Source organism: Cydia pomonella, chromosome 13, assembly GCF_033807575.1.
Source record: "Cydia pomonella isolate Wapato2018A chromosome 13, ilCydPomo1, whole genome shotgun sequence".
NCBI lineage: Eukaryota > Metazoa > Arthropoda > Insecta > Lepidoptera > Tortricidae > Cydia > Cydia pomonella.
In genome coordinates this window covers 7,738,157-7,764,259 of record NC_084715.1, presented here as the reverse complement: position 1 = coordinate 7,764,259, position 26,103 = coordinate 7,738,157, and the positions used below count along the sequence as shown (strand labels likewise).

At 33.7% G+C, this 26,103-nt stretch overlaps 1 protein-coding gene across 5 annotated transcripts; it reads right to left on the bottom strand.

The window, feature by feature from the left end:
* Positions 1 to 281: 281 nt before the first annotated feature.
* LOC133524077 (putative inorganic phosphate cotransporter) lies at positions 282 to 25,242 on the bottom strand. Of its 5 annotated transcripts, none has more exons than XM_061859885.1 (11): positions 24,560 to 25,242; positions 10,194 to 10,286; positions 9,412 to 9,632; positions 8,518 to 8,703; positions 6,573 to 6,711; positions 5,668 to 5,891; positions 4,621 to 4,773; positions 4,097 to 4,229; positions 2,734 to 2,855; positions 2,292 to 2,414; positions 282 to 534 (listed from the first exon to the last, which is right to left on the bottom strand). In XM_061859885.1, the coding sequence occupies exons 1-11, from the start codon at positions 24,621 to 24,623 to the stop codon at positions 358 to 360; spliced, it is 1,635 nt and encodes a 544-aa protein (XP_061715869.1). In that variant the 5' UTR covers positions 24,624 to 25,242; the 3' UTR covers positions 282 to 357. The 5 variants fall into 5 exon arrangements, 4 of the variants coding, with proteins under 4 accessions (XP_061715869.1, XP_061715871.1, XP_061715870.1 ...); XM_061859886.1 differs by lacking the exons at positions 282 to 534; positions 2,292 to 2,414; positions 2,734 to 2,855; ... (5 more) ...; positions 9,412 to 9,632; positions 10,194 to 10,286 and adding exons at positions 14,758 to 16,740; positions 17,069 to 17,192; positions 17,558 to 17,677; ... (5 more) ...; positions 20,572 to 20,751; positions 20,996 to 21,327 and having other exon boundaries at positions 24,560 to 25,019; XM_061859887.1 differs by lacking the exon at positions 10,194 to 10,286.
* Positions 25,243 to 26,103: the final 861 nt, after the last annotated feature.

Genomic DNA, 26,103 nt, shown 5'->3' with positions numbered 1-26,103 from the left:
TAGACAAAAAGAGAGTTATAGCTTGTAGACGGACTTGCCTGATAAACGGTCTTCCCGACATTGAGTTCATATTATTGTTAACTTGACTGGCTCTATAGCTGATGAGAATGATAACATTTCATAAGCAGTAAGTATTATTTTTGAACAAAACACAAAAAAAATATTTGACAATTGTAAATGTTTTAAACATTGTGTAGGTAATTGTTAGAAAAATATTTCATTTGCAAATGAATCCTAATTCTAATTATCTTAGATATAAGTATCACAAACAAACAAACAACTTTCATTTTTAACTTGAGTAGGTAAGTATGTATTCGTTTTAAGAGGATCAACAAATTCCAGTTTGAAATAACTTAATCATGTAGTATGTAGCATTGGATTTTCTTCTCCTGTCTCTATATTTCTTCTCGTTTCTTCTTCAGGGTCATTCCATTTTTGAACCTCAGCTGAGCCAATAGAGAGGTATACCAAATAAGTTACCAAATAAATCCCCCCTACTATGAAAAATAAATTCCCCCATAGATGCTGGCTTGTCTGTAATAAAAAATATATAATAATTCACTTAAAAATCTCAAAATTCTCAAATAAGTTTATTTATGGTTTCCAACCTCTGTTCTATTTATGATTGGCAATTTATAACATAAATATAGTACCGCTCGACCGAGAGAATAAAATTCACATATATAAACCCGACTTCTCTTTTATTAATTATTATATTTCAATAGTTTACATTATTTATCATTCCAATACATATTATAACTATTATTAGTGCGCGAGCAATTGACAATATTTAATATTACTGACCCTTTAATATTATTGCTTCTCTACATTATAATTGAAACGAGGAATACGCTAATAATTTATTTTTTTCACTAGGCTTTGTATTTAATTTATTATATTTTTTTCTAATGTGTACTAATTCTAAAATGGCGTAACTCCAGTTCTACGCTAGAGGCTAGGTAATAATATATCTCGATAGAAAAAAAACATGACTTAATTAATCTGACGTTGTCTGTCATTGTCTATGTTTTAAACTGGTCCGTTGTTTATTTAAAACAATTTTGATATAATATCAGATTTCTACGACGATTTGGATACTGATTCATGAATACTTAACTTAATAGAGTTATTCTTGAGGAAGGTTTAGGTGTATATTGTATAATTCGTTAAGGTTTTGTGTAAGTTGGTTGAAATATGACGATGTTTGCTAAAGATGTCGGAAAAAAATCACGCTGTCTAGGAGCTTTATTCGAAAAACGCTGCTTAATCCGTTTGAGATATAACAACACAATGTATGGTGGGAATGTCTCTCGTTGATTGGTCTACAAAAAAGTCCGTGGTGGTGTACATCTATTTTTTTGGGATAACTTACTATACCCATTCTTAACTTCTAAAAAAGATCACATTCTTATAATTCGCAACGCTATTTACACGACTATATTATTAATCGTTAACAATTTAAATACGTTAGTTAAATTAAGAATTTCACACAGTTTATTTTAAGAATTTTAAGCTGTTCGAGTCTTATGGGAATAAAAAACGTAACGGCTAAACATGTTATCTCGGTTATTGCAACACTGAATGCTAGCTTGTTAATAAAATAGTATGGATAATACCTACAGTAAACTAACATTAGGTGATGTAATAATAGTTATAATGTCAGTTATTGAAAAACAGTCAAAAGCATACCTTTGGCGAGTAGGGCCAGACGCATAGAGTTAAGCTAAGTTGGCAGCGATTTTGATAGCACATACTGTGCAAATGTTATTTTCAACGTCAATCTTCTATGAAATTATGAATTATCTTCTCAACTTCATTCTGTCTGTCGTCTGTCAAGTCAAGCGTATGGCCAAGAACGATGAAGAAGGAGATAACATAATCGTACTATAGGTGTAAGATGCTGTTTAAAATCCATAAAAAGAACAATGTTTTTATATTTATAACATCATACGTATTCCTAGAAGAGGATCACAAGGTATGCTATCAAAACACAACAATAATTAAAATTTAATTTGTAACGAAAGACCAACGAATAATAGTGACATAATAATATTAAATACATAAATAATTCTCACTATTTTCAGTAAAACTACAAACCAAATGTGTTTTATATGAGAAACGATTAGATTTCGCGCATTAAACTGCGTTAAAAAAATGATTTTCTGCCATCGTGCACCCGGCCAATAGCAATTATGTGTTCAGTTGACTGACAGTATAGACTTGTCTGTCTGTTTATTTAATGAGATCGACTATCAGCTGGACTTATTTTACAAATAATTAAAAACACTTACAACATCTTTATTAAGTACGAGTCCAGCAATTACAGGAGCCACAGAGGCAAACACGTTTGTTATGAAGTTGCTAATGCTTATCATGGTGCCAGCAAAGTTTGGAGCTAAATCGATGATGTTTACCTGTCAACAAAAATCAATAAGATTCCAAGCCAAAGGGACAAACTATGGACAGTTTGAAATATTTTATTATGTACTTTGACTGGGTCAAAAACAGCATTATCGTTTGACCGTTAAAGATTTCAAAGGATCGGATTTATTGTTTATTTTAGTTCCAACAGCTAATCGACATAACTGAGTTTTCGTTTCTCTGTTTTTGATATATTTGTTGGAATACGCAATCTACTTATTTATTCCATAGCCTGTTTAAAAATCAACAGATAACGCTTAAATTTATATCAAGGTATTTTCTAATTAAATAATACTATTAATATTTACTTACGAAAAATCCCGAAAACACTGCCGTCTCAAAAGCGCAAGTGAGGATTAGAATCGTCTCCACGACAATAATGTCCTTCTTCACGTAGGCAAGAGAGAATAATCCTAACATCGTTGGGATAGTACCTGAAAGCGCAAGCATATTGATTGAAATTGATTTTAGAAATAGCTAATTGAGCAATCGTCAATCATTCAATTATTAAGTTTTGACGACCGGTCTGGCCTAGTGGGTAGTGACCCTGCTTATGAAGCCGATGGTTCCAGGTTCAAATCCTGGTAAGGGCATTTATTTGTGTGATGAACACAGATATTTGTTCCTGAGTCATGGGTGTTTTCTATGTATTTAAGTATTTATAAATATTTATATATTATATATATCGTTGTCTCAGTACCCACAACACAAGCTTTAATGAGCTTACTGTGGGGCCTAGTCAATTTGTGTAATGATTTGTATCATTTTTTTTTTAGATATTTGTATTATATAAGTACCTTGATATATTTTATAAAGAGAGGCAGAAATGTGCAATTATGCAATAAGTACGTGCATTGGACAAGACCGAATGGGAAAGAGGGGAGGCCTATGCCCAGCCAGTCGGGTCGGACACTCTAACAGGCTAGTAAAAAATGATTTATAATTTTCATAGTATCCATCACCTTAAGAAAACGTACTTATACTACTTATGGTAATGTTTTTTAACGTTCTGATTTGATAATATTATTATAATAATAATACTCGTAATCCAGCCTGTATACGGTCGCCTACTGGGCAAAGGCCGAATAGCCAACGTGTCAATCGTAAACGCTCCGTAGCGAACGAAGCGCAAACTGTCACTGCCGCACTAATATGGAAAAGAAAGAGATGATTACGCTACGCTACGGAGTGTTAACGATTGGCACGTTGGCTACGAGAGCTACGAGAGCACGTTGGGCTATAAGATCGATGTTCCTTTTTTGTGAGTTATAGATGCATCGTGTATGTGTCTATACGTATGATGATGTGACAAGTGGTGGAAGATGTAACAAGGAGAGCCATTACTCACCAGCGAGACACAAATATGCTATTTTTTGGAGAAATCGCGAAACGTCTGGTTGACGTAACTGGTGACCGAAGAGCTGGCGGCTTCCTCGCACAACGTATCAGTATTGCGATACAACGAGGAAATGCCGCCAGCATCCTTGGTACAATGCCTCAAGGGCCTATTTTAGATATAAGCTAGTTATAGTATTCATCTGTATATATCCATTATGTATATTGTTATTGTCAATAAATAGAATTACACCAGTCACATAATAAAAAATAAATACGCTATAATATAATAAGAACGCTATAAATATGATATATTATAATATGTATTGAAAAATATTACCTATAGTTTGAGCTAATTTTCTAGCATTGATGACGGATAGCCACTTCTTGACAATAATCATATCAATGAACCAACTAAAGAAAAAGTTTGTAAGCCACATAACAAAGAAAGGTAATGCTGTCAGCAGGCCGTTCTGAAAACAACATATATTGTTAAATGTTTTTAACTGTACTGTGTCCTAAGTTTCAGCAGCAACTGTTTTGATTTAATACATACGTAAATTATAATGTATACGTGTACACAGGGGGATCACGAGGATTATATATTATTCAGATAAATGGAATTTATACATGAAATAAATTTTGACGACCTGTATGGCCTAGTACCCTGGTACTACCCGCCTATGAAGCCGTCTTGTGATGGGCATGGATATTTGTTTCTGAGTCATGGGTGTTTTCTATGTATTTAAGTATTTATATATATCATACATATATATCGTTGTCTAAGTACCTACAAAAAAAATCACACAATTTTTAATATAACATAGGGAATATATCTTGTCATAAAATAAAATTAAAACTTACAGTTTTTATGTCGACTTTCATTACTTTGTCCATAAAAGATGGAATCTCAGAGTACATCGTTATCTGAAACCAACCCTGACCGATATGGGCTATTGCCACAGCGATCATCCCCCTACAGCAAAGTAACTTTTTCCAGGGAACTTTGAGATGTTTCTGAAATGTGAAACTCTTTTTTAAATTCGTTCCAATTGTTATATAAACTAAAATAGGCATGTATTTATATTTGTGGTAGTAGTATTTAAATATCTAATTGGAGTTTTTTTTTCAGTACAGGTAAATCAAAACTGACAAAATTTTAAACTTTGCTAAGGTGAATGGCCCCAAATTTGTGTTGCTATAAACTTACGAAATGTCTGACCAGTAATTTCTGACCTTTTTTTTGGGGGTGCGTCATGAAACGTATACGCACTTTTGGTATAATTTTACTTTACAAACGTTCATAACGTATAATAACGTTAAGTATAATGTACGAATTGTCTATTTTCAAAAAGTATAAGCTCATAATGATATAACATACATAAAATATATCATTGTTTCGCCTAACGAGCATAAGAAATAATTCCGTTTGAAATAATCTACATTTAGTATACATATCAAAATGTCGAATAACATTTTAAATAATATTTGAATATAAAGCAGCAGAGCGTGTAGATACTGTCACGGAAGAGTGTTGTTTGACAGGAGTATAGATAGGTGCGACGACGAGCGAAGCGAGGAGGAGCGTGTTAGGTGAACTGCGAGCTAATTGAACTGACTTATTTTTTTGGAGAATTGTAAGGCGTTTATTAGTATATTACTTTTTTAGATTATTATTGGTAATGTTTGTTATATATTTTTAAAGTTATATTAATTCAACATTATATTACATGAATTTTATCATAAATGATAGTATACTTACAGGGTATTATTGATTATGAAATTATAATTTTCGTTGTTATTCGTTATAATCGTTATTCTTAGTGAATGTTATACTTTTAAATATTATACTATTAGAGTTTATATGTTCTATGGAATATACCATAAGTACATATACGTTTCATTACTTACCCTTTTTTTGGCCCCAGAATTTTTCAGAGCCTCTTCGATGTACTGTCTCTCAGCAACAGAAATTCGCGGATGTTGTCCAGGTGAGTCAGCTCCAAAGAGCCAGAATATGATCGCGACGGACAGTGATAAAAGTCCATAGAAGCGGAAAACTCCCGGCCATCCAACGGGCGAAGCTGCTAAGTAGCCTGTCAATAGTAGCCCCACGACTGTTCCTAAAGGTTGTCCTAAAAGTAAAAACCTTTTGTAAAGATTTCGACGCAAACAGTTGATTGGAACTCGATGATACGGTTGCACTAACCACAGTGGACGAAATGATTAATATTGCTCATCTGAGAACTGAAACTTCATTGCCATTACAGGTCTCCATAGCAGTTTAGCGGAGGAATGATGCAGGGAATATGTGGACTTTTGAGCCAGGCACGATGCAGGGGTGGTTATTTTAGGCTAAGTTTTTTCAGTCATGATGTATTTTTGTTTAATTTGATACCACGATAATTATAAGCAATAATAGCCTCCACTTTAATATTTGATTATATATTTCCGAGTAAAGGTCGAACACACGGTACCAGTTTTCCGTTCGTTTTGGGGCAAAATCACATGACTTTATCATATGCGATAATTTCTAGATGATTTGAGAAATGTATATCAAAGATAAAAAAATTCTTACGTTACTACGTCTACGTCTATTATTTTAATATTACTCTTACAGGGAGAACTTATAAGTACTTATTACTGATTTCGTATAAGAGTTTCCCATACAATTGTTTTTGTAGGTAAATATTTAATCATCTCACTCAGTCAGTTTATTATCTTAGCCATGAAATTGCTGACATATAATAGTCAATTTGAATATCTTCCCACTATACATGTAAGGTATTATTTACTACATAGGTTTTGAACTATACCTCCATACGCAAACGCCGTCAATTGACTTCGTTCTTCCAACGGCGCCCATTTTCCAAAGGCCCTGTGCATACCTGCTACGAAACAAGACTGACCTAAGCCTTGAATTATCCGGAGAACCATGACATATATCCAACCTCCCTGAAAATCAGAGTAAAAATTAATATCAGTAACTAATTATGAATTGATTTATAGTACGGTCTGCTGCACAGAGAAAGTGCCCCCCTGCATACAAAATTTATATGCAGGGGGGTACCTTTTCTCTGCAGCTGACTGTACATTGTGATACAAGTTTGCCAAGTTGGTAATTACACACGAGGCGATATTGTGCGCGTGAGCTGAAAGCGAGCGCGCAATAAGAAAGCCGATGTGTGTAATGACCATAGCACATGCTTTTCATACGACGTTTTTCAACACACTTGCGAGAAAAAAATAAACTTTCATATAAATCAAATTTTAATTGATAAATCGGTTAGCATGCAGGGTTGCGTCTGTCATACAGCCTGCTGCCCCTCGCCCCGCCGCTGGCGACCGGCCGGCCCCGGCGGCGGGCTGGGCGCCTGTGACATATATGTCATGAATATGATTATCTGTGGCAGGGCACTCCCAGCAATGGCGTCTTATGGATGTAATACAATGGATCCTTATCCTAAACAATCTTTTATTTAATTAGCCCTGATCTTTGTTATTGCATATTACATGCATATAAAACAGCGCCGGCTCCCGCCAGTCCACGTTGTAAAATCTACTCGACCATCGACGCGCTACGCTCGTGGTTCGAGAAGTGGAATCTTGAGCGTTGCGAGGCGTTCAAGGTACGAGGGTTAAACAAACTTTCCCTCCGAGTGAAACACAAATTTTTTCACCACACCAACGCGAGGAAAATACTAACTATGAAATACCAAAAAAATCAAACCTAATCAAATCCAACTGAACGTAATAAAAAATGTATCGCAAAAAAATAATCATTTAAAAGTCAATTCTACCAGTCAATTTGCATCTGATTACTTTGCCCCACATGTGGATAAAATGCAACTTTCTCATTAGTTTTTGTACAATCAAGAGGGCCTTTAACAGTTGCTGTGGTGAAAATAAAATTATTCCTTTCTTGTTTCAATGTTTTTACAGGATTGCTTTAATTACTTGTATGAATGAAATCCTACTATATCCTATTTTTATATTTGACATTTTGAAAGTTTGTTTCTTTTTTAACATTCATTTAAACATTCTCTAGAAAAAACATTGAAACAAGAAAGGAATAATTAATAACTGGTTTTAAGTCTAAGTGATTTTCTCAAACTCGAAATGAAATCATAATAAAAATATTATGATGATGATGATTGTTCCTAATGTGATAGGTTATTTAGTGCGGAGATAAAGCCCTAATAAAGATTTCTTTTTATTTCACCAGGAAAAGTTATGAAATTGTGCAATTTTTTTTATAAGACTGTAATCTCCTAAACTGTGCAACGTAGCGCAAAAATAATCAACTAATCGTCGTTAATAACTCACAAGTTATTAAAAAAAAAACACAAAAAATAATAAAAAAACGTAATGACTGAAAGTTATAACGAACCAAACATAGTTAATAGGTTTATTGATGGTTGAATGGCAAGACGTATCACAATTTGACGTTTCAAAACAAAAGAAGGTTGCTTTACAAGCCTAGGTGTATAAGGCTGAATGAAATAATGCCTAATTTGAACTAAGTCATGTCAACATTTCATTACAAATTTGAGAAAAATTATATAAGATTTAAATGCCTTTGAGCAACGTCTAAACTATTGAAATTATTAATTATTAATGAAATGCGATTATTACACTGATGCATATCCACACGCCGCTCCTGTGTGTCGAGCAAGACAATATGTGAATTAGTGATGCCCCGCTGCTCGCACAACGGAGCATGCGAATCTGCATCAAATGTGATGACCGCTTAAAACTCACGTGATAAGCCGCCCATGGAGTGAAAAAAGAAATTAATCCATTTATGACCAACGCGCTAGTAAGAAGGTACCTCGTCCCAAACCGGTGAACGATTTGGCCTGCTGGTATTTGAAGGATTACGTATCCCAAACCAAATGAAGCCAAAATATAGTCCTGAGCCTTTTTATCCCATTGAAGTGTTGGAAACTGTAAAAATATATCGAACATAAAATATGTTAATTGATTTTTTTCATCGAAAATTATTTATAACATGTTCAGTTGACGCAGGTTTTTACAAAACTTATATTCTTATTAAAGTACGTTAGTCCTGTGAAAAAAAAGCCCTTCTTCTTGTAGTACGTGCAATCATGCGATACAAAAAACCAATGCAAACAAATGCAACCCTCCATTATGCTATGCGTGGTCCAACACGCACTCGGTTGGTGTTTTTACAAGCTTTTATTTAACTTGCACTGTTATTATGTAAGTATTACTTAGTGTAAGACCCGCTTTCAATTATTTGATTGAGCTGAAACATCACATAAATATGTAAGTTGACAATGCAATATTATCGTACCATCGAGCTGATCTGATGATGGACACAGGAGGTGCGATAAAACCTAATTGCGTTTAATTTTTGATAGAATTCTCTCGATAAGTATTCGTTGTTTATTGAAAAGAAAGTACAGTCAGTGATAAAAGCTTGTAACTGAAAGTTCAAAAAAAGACGTACTTTTTCAGTGCACTTACATTATATGTATATCCAGATTTATAACTTTACCATTTAAAACTTTGAACACATTTTAAAAATATTTAAAACCGGGGGTGCGACGACACGTATAAAGATAACAAAATAAATTCGCGATAGACCCAGTTTTCAAATATGTTTTACAAATATTTATAAAGTTTTCTTACCGGTTCATGAAAAAAAATTCCATTGAAAACTCCGACGTTTCCTATTTCTGTTTTATTTTCAGCTTCTAAATTTGTTGAATTCGTAATATTACTCGTAGTGCGATCATCATGATGACCATGCATCATAGCCACCAAAGCTACTCCCATAAATGACCTTAAGCTGAATGCTGCCATGTAACAAAAAAACAACAGTACGGTCTGCTGATGTCGGTACCCGTATCCTAAAAATAAGAAACAAAACATACATTCCAATTTTTGGAATAAGGAACTTCTTGTTGTTTATGAACTATTTCTAAAATAGGTATTAGGGTAGTCCAAAAAAAAGTTGGTACACCACAAGATTTTTTTTTTGTCAAGGTATGAGATATATAATTGTATCAGATATCAAATTCTAAAGCAATGTTGAGCGATCAGTAAATTATGAGTCAAAAGTTGATATTATTATTAATTATTATAGTAATTATTCAAAAAAGAACCAAGAGAGCCATTTGGAGAAAATATTGTAAATAAAAATTATTCCATACAAACGTGGACCACCCTAATAGATAAGTATATTATGAAATAAAAATAATGGCCCCAATTTCTTGAAAATAATAATAACAGTTTTCTGGTATATCATCTTATTTACGTATAAAAAGTCTTATACAAGTATATTAGTATAAAAAATTGTATTAAAAAAACATTTTCAAAGACAGACTTCTTCCAAAATAATGGAAAAAAAATTGAACTAAGGAGAAAAATTAAAAACGTTAAAATAGTTTTTATAAACCATATTAACTTACCCATTTTCACTGGTTCTTCGTACACAGTGAAATTAGTGAGAGAATGTAATTTTACCTTGTTGCGCGATGTTTGTTCATCATAATTGTTTTCATCTGAATTAATCATCATATAAAAGTATTTTGGTTACTATTTATAAAAGTATTATTTTTGCTGAAATTTGAAATGTAATCTATATTTTGATTAATCAAATAAATGCTCGTAATATATGTATTTATGGTGTGTGTGCATACAACTTACATAGCTTAAAATTATTCTTGTAACCCAACATTAAGTACTATCTCATTTCACACACATTTATTATATTAACAATAAAAATAATATCCACTACAATTATATGTACTCACAAATATCGCTTAGGTTTTCGACTAAACTCGTTTCAACTGCTACATCTGATCAAATACGTTGCCCAATTCAATGGTGTCAAATCAAATACTACTCGTAACCATAATTGATACTATTGTATAACATATGAGTAACTTATGAATCGATTTTTACATACACTAACACGAGGCACCCGAATGATTTTTATTGCATTTCTGAGGCCAAAAGAAGCAAAAAAAAACAATATGAGTTTAAGTTTTTTTTTGTCTATTTGATAGTATTTGTACATAAAAATCATACGTGATTAGTTCATCTGTGACTTAATTTTTTTTTAACCCTAGTTTCCGCAAATGGTTATTTGTGCGAAGTGTCCCATAGTAGCAACATCGCGATCATAATAATCATAATCATAATCTTTATTGTTTGTGAGAAATGGGTTACATTGCCGGTAATTACTATTGTAACAATTTTACATGGACTCACCAAGACTACCTTTACAGGTAGTCTTGGTGAGTCCAAACAAACATTTCCTTAAAACGAAGCATTAATACACTAATAAATCATAATCTAAACTCTTACTCTTAATAAAAATCATGCAATAACAAAAATGAAATAAAATAAAATTGAAGTCAAATACAATCAAATCCCATTATCACAATCATTATTTAAAAATTCATTAATACTATAAAAACATCTCTGTATTAGCCAAGCTTGGACTTGTGATTTAAATATATTCAAATTATTATTCTTAAAAATGTCAGGTAATTTATTATAAATACGAATACACATAATATACGAGTTTCTCGAGGAAACTGCCAAATTAACCGAAGGTTTATGTAAAGTAATCTTATACTGTGCCTTATCGCGCGGGGACCCATGGTTTGGAATTCCACAAACAAGTATTTATACTTGTGTAAGAAAACACACACTTCGAAAATGTACATACTAGGGAAAGCGAGTATGTTGTTTTCTATAAAATAAGTGCGACATGAGCCCATATAGTGTATGCCAAATATGGCTCTGATACAACGCTTCTGTGTTATAAATATTGCGTCTTTGTCAATACAGTTTCCCCAAACTACTAGTCCATATCGCAAGAGAGAATTAACGTAGCCATTTTAAGCGAGTAGCGCTGCTTGGGTCGAAACAGTTTGGCTAATTCGTCGTAAAGTGCAAAAATAAAACTATTTACTTTGGATCGCATATTAGCAGCATGCTCCATCCAATTACAGTGGCTGTCAATAGTTATGCCTAAAAACCTTGTATTTTGCACTTCTTTAACAGGCTCGCTATCTAAAATTATATTTAGTTTCTGTGTGTTGCCTCTTGCTGTACTGGACTGGAATATAAGTAGACTTATTTACATTTATCTTTTTTTTGGCGTTTTATCAAAAAGGCGTTTAGCTCTAAGTAACAATAAAAATATGTTTTTTATTTAAATGGGCACGGCGAATTCCAGAAAAGTTTATGGGACATTTTAGTCTTTACATATGATCAGGAATACACTATTAAAATCTTACGGGCTCCTCATGAAACACATTGTTTATGAAGCTAAGGCTATCAGCTAAACGATAGGCCTTAGTTTCATATATATATTATATAAGGGTCAATTCATAACTCTCGAAAATCAATTATGACTATATGCTATAACTATAAAATGTAACAAAATAATGAGATTAAGAACCCAAATCTTGATATAAATGGTTCCAACTGTTAGAAATAAAAAAAATAGGGACACAATACAATACAAACACTATTACATACCTCAATCAGAAGAAAACAATACAAAACAAAACAGCAACACAAGTAGAGGTAAACAACAAGCGGTCTTATCGTAAAAATTGGTCTCTGGATAGTTGTTTCTTTAAATAAATTTGGCCTATCGAATGACATTATAATTAAAAGATTGCAGCGCCATCTGCATTAAATTTTGCGCGTTTATACTCATTATAACAAAAACTTTTACAAATGATGCCACAACGTCTGCGCGTCATAAGTAGTTAAATTTCATATTTTTAAGAAAATATTTATTTATTTAATCTTTATTGCACAAAAGAAAACCTTATAGTACAAAAGGCGGACTTAATGCCATGAGGCATTCTCTACCAGTCAACCTTTAGGCAAAGCAGAGAGATTGTGGGCGGTGCTACTTTAACAACAACAACAAAATATAATACAATAACATACCATACATACATAATACATACATACATAAATATACATGCTTATATTTCTTATAATATATACATAAATAACGACAAAACATATAGAGCTTACCCATACATTATTATTTTTTCATTTTGCTAGCAAAGTATACTCGGTATATTGGTATAAATACTCGGCCCTAAAATGATTAGTTCGCTGTGCTATTATGTACTTGTTATTTAGTGAACTTAAGAGGATACCTAGTTAAGAGCACGCGCCTCCATACAAACGTAACCCCATTTTCCTCGCTGGATATTGAAATTTTGGAAAATATATTTACACAATTTGATAGAATCATATTAATGATAGCTATGCCCCTTTGTTTGGAATTTTTCAATTTCTTAATTAATTATACGACTTAGAACGAAAAATAAATCCATACTTAACCCTGATATCGCAAGTTCCTAACGCTTGAACCTAAATATTATACATATTTATATTTATTTATTTTATTTTATTTAAACTTTATTGCACAAAATATATACAACAATGTACAAATGGCGGACTTCATGCCAAATGGCATTCTCTACCAGTCAACCATAGGGCCAAACAGAGAGACTTACAATTGGTGCAGATAGAGAAATAAAAAGTCAATGAATTAAAAAGAAAAGCAAACTAATATACTTATAAACTACATATATATCACATAAATAGAAACATACAATCATACACACTGTAAATATAAGACACACATACATACATATACATACACATACATACTATAAATACAATGTTGATGAATATTATTTGAGCTCCTGTTTTAGAAAATGTTTACGTAACACCCGCTTGAAAGAAAACTTACTTGGAGCTTGTCTGATGTTTAGAGGGAGTGAATTCCAAAGACGACTATATTTCTACCGCTACGTGTATATAATATCTTACATTCGTTTTAGTTGATCGGCAACTATGAACGGAGAAAAGAGTTGCATTAGATCCGCAGCTGTAACTTTTCCCAGGAGCCTCTCTGATAGCACCATTAGTAAGCAGTAAGTATGAATTTGGTTCATAACAGTTTATGGCTTCTAATTCACTAGTACTTCTCTTGTTTTTGACAGCTAGTTGAGAATACGTAGAAGCATTAAATACCTACGCATAATTTTATTACAAGCTACATCTAAAATGAAGGTATACTTTACAGCATATGAACACAAAACAAAATTCCGGGAACCTGTTTTTTTTTCATAAAATAACATTCATTACTATTATGGAGCCTGGCAATTGCCTGTGTTTTGACATATTATTAAACTTTACTTATTTGGTCGATAACTTTCAAGTTGCCTGTATCTCATTGCGCATTGATGAGATAATTTAAATTTGCGCATTGCATATTTTGAAAACATGCTTTTAAAATGCTTGATACACTTTTATTTATAAATTAACCAAAAGATTGAATCGTTATAAAATATAAAACAGTTTACTAAAACCAAACCAAATCGGTTATAGAAAGACGATAAATTATATTTGGTGTACAAAAATGGGAAATTGAAATATTTTGTTACTAATAAAGCTTTATTGCGTACAAAATATTATGCTTATAAAATTATGTTTCCCACTCTGTACGTTTGGTATAAACACCCGAACGCAAGAATATAAAAAAATATGAAAACGTATTTTGTAATGTTAATTAATTAACATACATACATTTAGACCTCGGCGGACTTTTCTCTGATCAAATCAGGGAAATCCTGAAGAAAGGCCAGGTCAAAAGCACCCTAAACCGACGAGCGTGTATGAGGAATGTCATGAAAGTGAAGGAAGCGAAAGAGGTATGTCAGGATCGTAGCAAGTGGAAATCCGTGGTCTCTGCCTACCCCTCCGGAAAATAGGCGTAATTATATGTATGTATGTATGTACATACATTTACTGAGTCCTAACCATTACCCTATTTGTTACATAGAACTTTTACGGACTCATGACTAATCTGACATACTATAACCTTTAATCACCTGTCTTTCGTTCTAGACAAAATGTACAATGTACATTTTGCATAGGCTTACTCATTGTATCAATGTAAATTATCTATAACAAACATACTGATATTTGGAAAACTTATATTATATATGCAAAAAACAGTCACTTGTTACTTGTATTCCAATAAAACTTCGTAAAAATAAAACTAAATGTCTTCCCGAGCTTAACTTGTATTGTGGTTTCATCGTGGTCGTTGCGGCTTTCAGCGATTCTTTTGTTTTCCACCAATCCCCACTCTTTGTCGATTTTGCAGTCTCTTAGCACTTAAAATGGAAATTAATTCGATTGCCGACGGGCTCCTACAAAGGCTTGCAAGCTATATTAAGACTTCACTTTAAAGTTTGTGCATTGTTTGTCGTTCTATTGTGGGAAAAAGTCCAAAATATATCTTCGATATATATTATTTATTTTTCTCAATCTTGCAATGAAACGTTGACATGACTTACTTCAAATTAGGTCCCGAAATACTACGTACCCGGTGCGATGGGTGAAAATGATATATAAAGGAATTTTATACAGCCTTACACACCTAGTTCTGTAAAGCAAGCTTCTTTTATTTTAAAACGTCAAATTGTAATCCAACGTCATCTGGCATTTCATCATCAAATAGTAGTAGATTCGTAATTTTAGCTGTGTAAACCTACGAATTGAACAAACTGACTACAACTTTTTTATTTCATTGTAGATTTAAGAAAACAAATCTCAGCGAGAAACGGGGTTGCCGGCCGCGTATCCCTGATCCTCTCTGTGTATATCAATATCTACTTAAATAAATATTAAATAAATAAATATTATAGGACATTATTACACAAATTGACTAAGTCCCACAGTGAGCTCAATAAGGCTTGTGTTGAGGGTACTTAGACAGCGATATATACAGGGTGATTCATGAGACGTGAGCAGGACTAAGCCTACACAATCAGTAAATGTTAATGAACCGTTTATCATTATATTTAAGTAAAACAATCTCGCTTTATTTCTGTTATTTAACTTTTTGGGAAGGACAAATTTGATAATCTACAATCATGGACACTCTACAACACTTAATTAAAAAAGTTAAAACCTCTTTAACCGTTATGACAGCAGTTTGATTATGAAGAAAACAAAATGCCACACTTGAGTGAGACACGATTTTTCAAAAGTAACCAGACTCCGATGACATTCAATTTGTCACTTGTTATGGATAAAACAAAGAGGGTGACCATACATGGCGTAAATAAATTAAAACATTTTTTTTGAACAGTAAAAAATAAAAGAACGTTAATCTCACAAATACTGGTAGGAAACAGTTGCTTATAACTTACTGAATGCTCAAGCTTGATCCTGCTCACGTCTCCTGAATCACCCTGTATAATATATAAATATTGATAAATACTTAAATATACATAGAAAACACCCATGACTCAGGAACAAATATCCATGCTCATCACACGAATAAATGCCCTTACCAGGATTTGAACCCGGGACCATCAGCTTCGTAGGCAGGGTCACTACCCACTAGACCAAACCGGTCGTCATACACTTGACCTGCAACCCTTCGTTTCCCGGCCTCTGTAGTAATGTACTATTTATTCTAATCTGTAAATGAGAATGGGAAGGCGCCGTGAATTAAAATAATAAAAGTTAAGTTCATAAATATATCCGAATAATAAATATTTCAATTTCAGATAGGGGAGGTTTTAAACCGTAGAAATCTTGTTTTTTTTTTTAACATCAAACAATTCGAAAAATTTCAACTATTCCAATTCAGTGGTTGCTGGACCAATATGGTAAATTTGTTTTTTACTTATTTCATTCTCGTTCAACTTAATCTCATTTACATCTATTGCGTTCTATGGTCATCAAATCAGTATTACAATCTTGGAAAAATAGCGGGAAATCTTGATTTACTATAGTAACTTTCTTTTTGTAGAAACTTGTACATTTACTCTGCAGAAAGCGACGTGAACATTGGATAAAGGTGAATCGTTGATTAAAACCGTAAAACGTTGGCATTATAAACACATTTGGTAAATAATTATTGATTATTTTTTTCCGTGTCACTGGTTTCTGAAAAACAAAGTTTAATTACTCATTAGAATAGAAAAGTTCGCAATGTAGGTATAAATATCAAGAAGGTAGGCAAGCAAGAATTAAGCTCATTTGGTCAAGACCAAAACCTACTCGTATTACTAGTTCGCAAAAATGTTAAAAAGATGTATTTAATGAACCAAAAAAAACGATACTGTGACTCAAATTTTAAGTTTCTAAGCTAAACTTCACTACATCGATAGCTGAAAATGTGTTATAATAAAAAAGCGTGTGATGTGTACATACTCTTTTATAATAAAAATATTGCACAGTCTGCATTTATAGCAGCTACAAAGGTCTATCTTACCTTTGGAATCAAATTGGTCCCAAGGTTGAATTTCCGTTGATATAAACCAAGCAAACACTCCATTAGTAATGAAGATTATAGTGGCAATAAGGAACATCATAATACGCCACTGAAAGCGGTTTCTCTGTAAAAAAGACATTCCCTTACACTGTCATACTCTCTGATACTTTTATCTTATATCAATCGACTAGTAGTAAACATCTATTCTACATCATTAAGAATATTTGTCTTTTAGCCACGGATTGCCGCGGCATTATGCTGAGTGAGGATCCTATTTTAGCGTCCATTTTTTTTTATGTCTGCATGCCTTTTTTGATGTACTATGTTGTTGCGTAAATAAATCTATTTTCTTTCTTTCTTTTTTCTTTTAAATAGATAAACAAAATAGAAAAAAATAGGCTCTTGCCCAGCAGTGGGACACTATAACAGGCTGAAAAAAAAAGTATATGATTAAGTTTATATGAAACATTTAACAGACATCATATTTACCACGTCGGTGACGATGTTCGAGATCAATATTGGCTGAGAGAGAGAAGTGAACGCCGTCAGTGTATTTCCAAGTGCCATTAGAGACCCACTGAAGTTTGGAGATAGGTCTATGTAGTTCAACTAAAATGGAGACAAACGTAATTTAAAAAGAAATGTTTAGAATCAGACTGTGACAAATATGATATTCTTTATAAATTTAATATTTTTTTCATAAACGCATGCAAAGTTAAAGAAACAAAACCGTAACGGCCCGATTCGAACTTTAAGATACGTCAAATATTAGGTCAAGATACGATATGGACCTACAAACAAAAACGTCAAAAGTGACATATCAGATCCATATTAACCTAATATTTGACGTATTCGAAATTAGAATCAGGACGTAAGTAAGTAATGAACAGAGACCGGAATCCTCATGATTTTTTAACTGTCATAGGGACTTCTCATTTATCGACTTCGTTATATACCATATATATACCAGAAAAAAGAAAAGAAAGTAATGGAACCTCATGGAACACTTGTTAACTTAAAACAGACTTTGATCATAAAAAAAAAATATAAAAAAAAAAAAACACTGAACTGAAGAAATTTAAGTTTTTGTTTTCATTTTATTGCATGAATCTATTTTCAACTACTCAAAAGTTATCTGGAAGAGATCGCTTTTTAGCGATAAGAGCGCCTGTTGTACTTTAAGGGCCAGTTACTATAACCACAATCAGCGTAATTATCAACGTCACTCAGCGATGAACTACGAAAATTCCCATAAAATAATATTTTGCGAACGTTTTAACGATGACAGACGGTTATGTGTAACCACCCCTACAACTTCTTTAATATGTTGTGTTCTACATTGTGTCGATACATGTAGTATTTATATAGGACAATAAAATTCAAAAATTCCACGAGAAATCCAGCCTCTAGTAATGAGGCTACGATACACGAAAGTTAAATTATTAATGCATACCATCCAACCGACGTGGACGCCGGAAAGCAGTCCAACTCCAAGAATCAGTAAAATAACGGCGAATGTACTGTTTTCAGTGAATGACACTGCTACAAGGCAAAGAGCTGGTCCAATTTGTGCTGTACAAAGAACAAGCGGTGGGGGTACATTTTAAATGACTGTAGCGTTATCTAGTGAATATGAAAATTGCTGCATATTTAAAAAAATGCTCCAGTGTATTGGAAATTGTAAGCCCGACGGAACCTTATCCTGAGGAACCCTCAATATTGTCTCTTGTTTGTCTCCTGCTTATTAAAATGACTAGGACAGAATATACAATTTAATCTTTTACAGTTCAGTCTAAAAATTATATCTGGTCTTATATGGGTTAAACATCTTTAGACAACATACCAAGACTGTTCGATGCGATCCTTGCTGTCTTTAAAGTGACGATACCTCTGTTGGTACAATAGTCAGACACTACCCCGTAGACTACAGATAAGATAATGCTTGCGATATAGGGTAAAGAGGACAAAACGCCGCTCTGAAAAATAAATGTCACGACTTGGTTAACTTTACAACGATAAATATTGACAATGTCTGGTTTAATACAAATTAGTGTTGTCGGCTATGAATATTCTACTTGACATTGCACGACAAATTTTACATTCCAGGTCTTACACGCTTCATGAGCCAATCACTTATTAATTTGAAAATATATTGGTAGCCTAAAAAAATATGTGAATGTGATACTTAGGTAGTAACTATAAAATAGAATTTTAATATTTCTTCTTGATATATGTTATATAAAATTTGGAACAAAATACTATTATATATATACATACATTTTTAATGTTAAAACCGAGTATATAAAACATATAAGTAGGTGTTTGAGTTATAAAAAAGACAAAACAGACTCCAGAAGCTACGTGTGCTGCAAATGCTCCCCAAACGTGCTTTGAAGTCAGGATTTGTTTCCATGGAGTTTTCATCCTCTGAAATACAATTAGTATCATAAATAAAAAAGCGCGAATTAAAAAATAGCCGGATACTTTCTATGGAAATATTCAAAACTAAATACCTTTTTTACACCATCATCAATTCTTCCTAAAATGAAGGTTTTCTCTTCCTCACTGATATTTTTGTGTTCGGTTGGGGAACTAGCAGCAAACATACTCAAGAGAATAAAAGCCGCAATACACACTGATCCAAATAACCAAAATGTGGCAGGCCATCCCGCCTTGCTAGATGATAATGCACCACTTGATTGGAATGCTATAACAGTGCCTATTGTCGAACCTGGAAGCCGATGACAAAAAAATTATACCGCTGTTAGTATAATTATTATAATTTAATTATAAACCATGCAAGGTATGTATTTGGTATGCCTGCGGCAGAGATTATTTAAAACCGAAGAATATCAAAAATCCTTAAAGGCCTCGTCTAATTTTCATAATATCTAGCCATGTATTGCCCTCCTCAACAAAAAGAATCTTGAGATTTTCAAGGCCATCTGTTCAACTTATTGAATCATGTCATATCTTTTGCACCTGAATATATATAGCTGGCAAATCTGCCTCGTTCACTTGCTGGCGCCCATTTAGATAGTACAGTTTGGATGCTAGGGTACACTCCTGCTTGACTCAGTCCTTGTATCACCCGGCAGCAGCATACTGCTTTCCATCCTCCCTAGCATATTGAAACCAAACTTATGTTACCTAAGAAATACGACTACCTTCTTGTTTATTGTTGTTCAAATCAGTAAGTCAGTAAGTATTACATGGATAATACTCGTATTATCATTCCTTTGTTACATTCCAAGTATTATATCATTTCATTCCAATTATTCACGGTATCTATATTTATATAGTGTCTGGATATCAAATTATAATGGTGAACTTCTTATTTTATGTTTTTTTTTTGTCTCTTATTACAGTATTCAAAATTTGATTTAATGCAAGTTTTAAGCGGATAATACTTACATTACATAAAGTTAATAAAAAAAAAAATAATAATTATAAAAAAACTAAACAAACAAAACTATTGCAATGTTAAAATAAAGATGTCTTACCCATGCAGCCACTGAGGGAGTGATAAGTGAAACTACTCCGTTAACTAGCATACATATTTGTAGAGGTATCTTCCCTCCAAAACGTTGGGCAATCATTCCCATAGGAAACATCATCAGAAAGTAACCCAAGAAAAAGGAGTCTAAAATCAACTCTTGAATTGATTTTGGCCATTCATAAGTCTGTAAATAATATAAGAATTTTCATACAAATACAACAGTTTTATTTCGGAAATAAATGATTAAAAGTGTTACATTTATTCTGGCCCCACACTAGACATAAATACATCTCATACTATCATGCGTAAAAAATCATAACGTTTGTTCTTTGGTTTTTAATACAATGTCTATCAATGCAGTGTTTATTAACTGTGTGCAGCGTTAATTAATTTTAGAGTGAATAATAGAAAATACAACAAAATTTTACCATATAAATATTCCAAATACTTCCATCTGTTTCATTTTCCTTGCTTATTTTTGAGATAGTTCTATTTATTTCAGATTCCAATGCGTTTGTTCCATTATTGTCTTCTCCTCTCATGACAATGGCATCAACTGTATTATTGTAGATGCTTTCATTTATGAAACCACTAGAATTACTAATGGTTATATTAGCATTACGTGGTGTTTTAGACATGGCAACTACAGTTAGACCTATATGTGCGCGTGCCGAATATGCAACTGTCAAGCTGAACAGTAAGAGTGCAACTTGTACATGTCGAATTCCATAACCATAAGACACAGGTATCTCTGGAATATCTGAAAAGGTTTTTTTTTAACTAGCGTCTAATATGACCTACCTTCTTCCTAAACCTCAAAAAGGGAGTGCATCAAGGCTATAGCAAAGGTAACTATCCTCTGATTGGTTATAATTTCCCTATACAGCGTGTATTTTTGATACGACCGCATAACCAAAGGGAAGTTAGTTTAGGCTTTATTGAAGGTTCATAGGTTTTATAAAAACAGACGACTTTAATTTTTCCATATAAAATAATTCAGCAAGCAATTTATCACATTGTTTTAACTTAAAACGTCACATCTCGCTCGCCCAATATTACAGGGTTCTATTTTTCACTTTTAACGAACTAAAATTTGAACATTGTCTTAGTGACATTGAGTGATAAATTGATAATGATAATCTAGAGGATGAAATAATATTTATTAGTTCATATTTAGACAATACATTTTAGCACATTTAATTTTAAAGTAAATACATGTTTTCTTCTTATCTTCAAGATCGCCGTCAATCACTTCGTGCCAACCGAACCTTCTCTGACTGGTGTGATCTCTCTGCTGGAGTTCCACAGGGCGGCATTCTCTCACCTCTTCTTTTTTTAATTTTTATCAATATGGTCACTCCTAACATTAACTGCTCTTACCATCTATATGCTGACGATTTGCAGCTTTACACACAGACGAACGTCAAGGACATGGATCATGCAGTCTCTATCATGAATAGCAATTTAAGCCGTCTTTCTGCTTGGTCACTTTCTTTTGGAATCGTAGTTAATCCAACCAAATGTCAAGCGATCGTACTTGGGAGCCCACGAATGCTCGCGTTGATGGATTTACATAGTTTAACACCGATCAGGTTTGAGGATGTCGTGATACCGGTATCACCTAAAGTGAGAAACCTGTGTCTGATTATAGACAGTGGCCTTACATGGGAACCCCAGGTGTCTGATATATGTCGCAGAGTGACGAACACGTTAAGATCGCTTTACAGGTTCAAAAACTTCTTGCCAATAAGCACAAAGACCCTTCTCGTTCAAGCTCTTGTACTTCCCACTATCGATTAAGCAGATGTGTGCTACTCCAATATCGTTCAAACTTCACTTAACAAACTGGACAGACTGCTTAACAACTGCATTAGGTTCATATTTTGCCTTAGGAAGTTCGATCACGTATCAGCTTATCGTAAGCAACTTAATTGGCTTCGTACGTAACGATACGTAAGCGTAGATCTTTGAGACTGTTAAGTACACTTTACTCTTTTCTTTTTGATCCAAATACACCCGAATATCTAAGATCCAAATTTAAAATTGTTACCGCTCGCCCTGGTGGTGTTCTTCGTACCTCCCGTAGCTTAAGCTTTCCATTTCCCCCTCATCGCACCGGTTTCCTGACCAACTTCTATACTGTTCAGGCGATACGCCTGTGGAACGACCTTCCACTCAATATCAGAAAAGCTCAAAGGAAATTCACTTTCAAGCGCATGTTGCGCAAGCATCTATCTGACAGATGTAAGTAATGTTTCACAGTAGGTACATGTATAATGTATATATGTAGATATTTATGTAAGTATATTGTACAAAGTATATGTTTAAATTTATGATTTCATTATATTATATTAATTAGTAGGTATAAATAGTAGGTAGTGATATCTTATTCTCAAGTACAAAGCCTGCACCTAACAAAAGTATCTTTTTGACCCAGTGGTTGACTGGTAGAGAATGCCTTAAGGCATTAAGTCCACCATTTGTACTTAATATTTGATGTGCAATAAAGTATAAAATAAATAAATACATACTGTGGTAGTTGTTATTTTGTAAATAAGAAAATTGGTGTGCCCTAACAGGGTATCATTTAGTGACTGTAATACATCTGTATACAATGAACATGATTGCAATAAATAAATTGAATTGAATTGAATTTCAAGCATTTTGAATATGTAATATAGAACCCTGTAATATTGGGCCAGCGATCTGTCGTGTGTGATGCGACGTTACAACTGCGACAAGTGCCTATGATGTATGAAATACATTGCCGCTCGAAAAATTTACAAAAATTAATTATGCTCTGGTAGTTACACTAACTTAAAAAAAAAAATTAAAATCGTTTTCGAGCTTTAAAACCGACGTCTAGTTCACGTTTGTGGTTATATCAAAAATACACACTCTATACTAATAATTAGGAAATGTTAATTTGTTTTCAAGAGCGCCACCTATAACTGGCCTTCCCCTTTCTTGATGACCACGAACAACATCACAGTTCACCAAAAACGACAACAAAAATAATACAGTCTAATATTCAGCTTTTGTTTTCTAAACTACTTTTGAAATAACATGAAGTTCAAGACAACTAAAGCGATACTAAATAATATAAAGGGGTGAAAAATATTGTTAAAATACGTTGTGGTTTTGCGGCAGAACCCTAGACCTGATCTGTCGCCGGGCGCCGGGGAGTTTTCTGGCCCCGTGGCTTCCTTGTGGCGGGCTCGGAGGGGTCCGCTACAGTACACAAGGAAGCCGAGGCGGAAGGCGCGTCGAACCATCGTGAAGGGCTTTTGGGCAGGGCGTAGGAGCCGCCGGTGGGGTCGCGGATGAGTACGCAAGCGTTCCCGTAACCCCACCATTAGGGCGGTGAGGTGGCATATGGGGGGTTTTTAGTGGGAATACCGTGGGCCTCATTAGCCTAGACGGGAGTCCCACATAACCACTCGGGTCACCCCCCGCACCCGGGTGGTATGCGGAATGCATTTTCCCCCCTAACAAAAAAAAAGTCGCTGTGACATAATCGGACAGACAGACGGATATGTCGAATCTATAAGGGTTCCGTTTTTTGCCATTTGGCTACGGAACCCTAAAAAATACTAGATAGTTTTAAAACTATCTATTTCCTTGCTCTCATTATCATTTACCATTTTCCGGGGCTAACTGAGCAAAGCTAGCCCCGGAATCTATAAGTTCTATGTAAGCCAGTACAGTATGCTAATTTATACATTAAATAAATCATCTTAATTTGTTACTGATTTTCGTCCAATCTTAAATTATTTGTTATTAATGTGCTATTAATATACATTATTATTACTCGTACCGCAAAGTTGTACCTACGCGTCAGTGTGGTATCCAAATTTTAAGAATTTGATATTGATCTGTAAATTCGAATTGGCCTTTTGTGTATCTCGCCCAAACTCAGATAACAAAACGACAATACAAGTTTGTCTTTGTTTTAATACGAATAGGCCCCCGTGTCTTCATATTGTACTCACTATCTTTAATAATTTCTCTGGTCGGCACCTTTTGATATCGGCTTTCCCGTTCACTTTCCTTCATTGTGTCAGAACGTAATATCTAAAAACGAACATTAATTTTATGACAATAATCCTGCCTGCTAGCAGGCTACAGGCCCTAAGCAACAAGTCAAACTGAGATGCTAAGATAAAATTGTTGTTTACGTTATATCTGTGTCGTTGGTATTTGTAATGTGTAAGAGTTATCTTATTTAACGTGTAATTAACTTGTTTACATGTAGTGTACGTTGATAATTACATATTCTAATTTGGCTTCCGTTTATAAGACCTGATTTTATTAGATATTGATTTTTAGTTTCAATATTCAAGAATAAGGCCCGAATCGTTAGGAATTTGCCAAACTGAAAATTGTTGTTTTGAGGTATACAGACACTTTTTTATCACTTTTCCAAGTACTGAAAGGTCTAATATCACAAGGATTTCCTCAAACAGCGGAATTAGGCTTGCAAACTAGTCTCCAACATCACTGACGCACGCTTGACTTGATGGGCATGAACACAAAAGATTAACAGACGTGGAAAAAAGAGATACCGCAGAAAAATCCGTAAAACATAAATTTAGACTTTATATTTATCTATTATTTTACTATAAATATATATAAATAAAATGGAAGCGCTGGTGGCCTAGCGGTAAGAGCGTGTGACTTGCAATCCGGAGGTTACATGTTCAAACCACGGCTCGTACCAATAATTCGGAACTTGTACGAAATATCATTTGATATTTACCAGTCGTTTTTCGGTGAAGGAAAACATCGTGAAGAAACAGGACTAATCCCAACAAGGCCTAGTTTACCCTCTGGGTTGGAAGGTCAGATGGCAGTCGCTTTCGTAAAAACTAGTGCCTACGCCAAATCTTGAGATTAGTTGTCAAGCGAAATACCGGGATAACGCGAGGAAGAAGAAGAGAAATAAAATGCCTGGGTGTGTTTTAAAATTATTTTGATACTGAGGATTATAAGCCTGTAAGGCATTATTTATTACTTGTTACCTCGACCATATTGTATTTGTATTTTCAAACGACGTCCATAAACTCAAATTGCCTATCTCGAAAAGTGTTTTAAAAGCACATTATTTATTGTTGCTTTTAATTGTTAAATTTGTTATTGCGGTTGCATGTTGTATATTTGATGTAAGTCGCCTTTGCCCGCGACTTCGTCCACGTATATATTCATCGTTAAAGTACATACGTACCTATTTGATGCAGCTATCATAAATTTTAATTGCTTTCAGATTGCGTCTAGTGATAAGGTCATCTGATGGTATCATCTAGTTGTAATATTTATATTTTATTTTCTATAGTTTTTTTACTTTGCAGTTTCAAATAAAGTAAACATTTACTTTGTTATCGCAGGACGTATATTTGGAAAAATAGCGTATAGCCAATATGCGCCATTATTTCATCATTACAATACGACCATTATCATTTGGCAACAAGTTTCCTTCGAAAATCTGCATAGCAACACTTCTAGTGTCTTGGGGTCGGTCGAGCTTGATACGGCACCT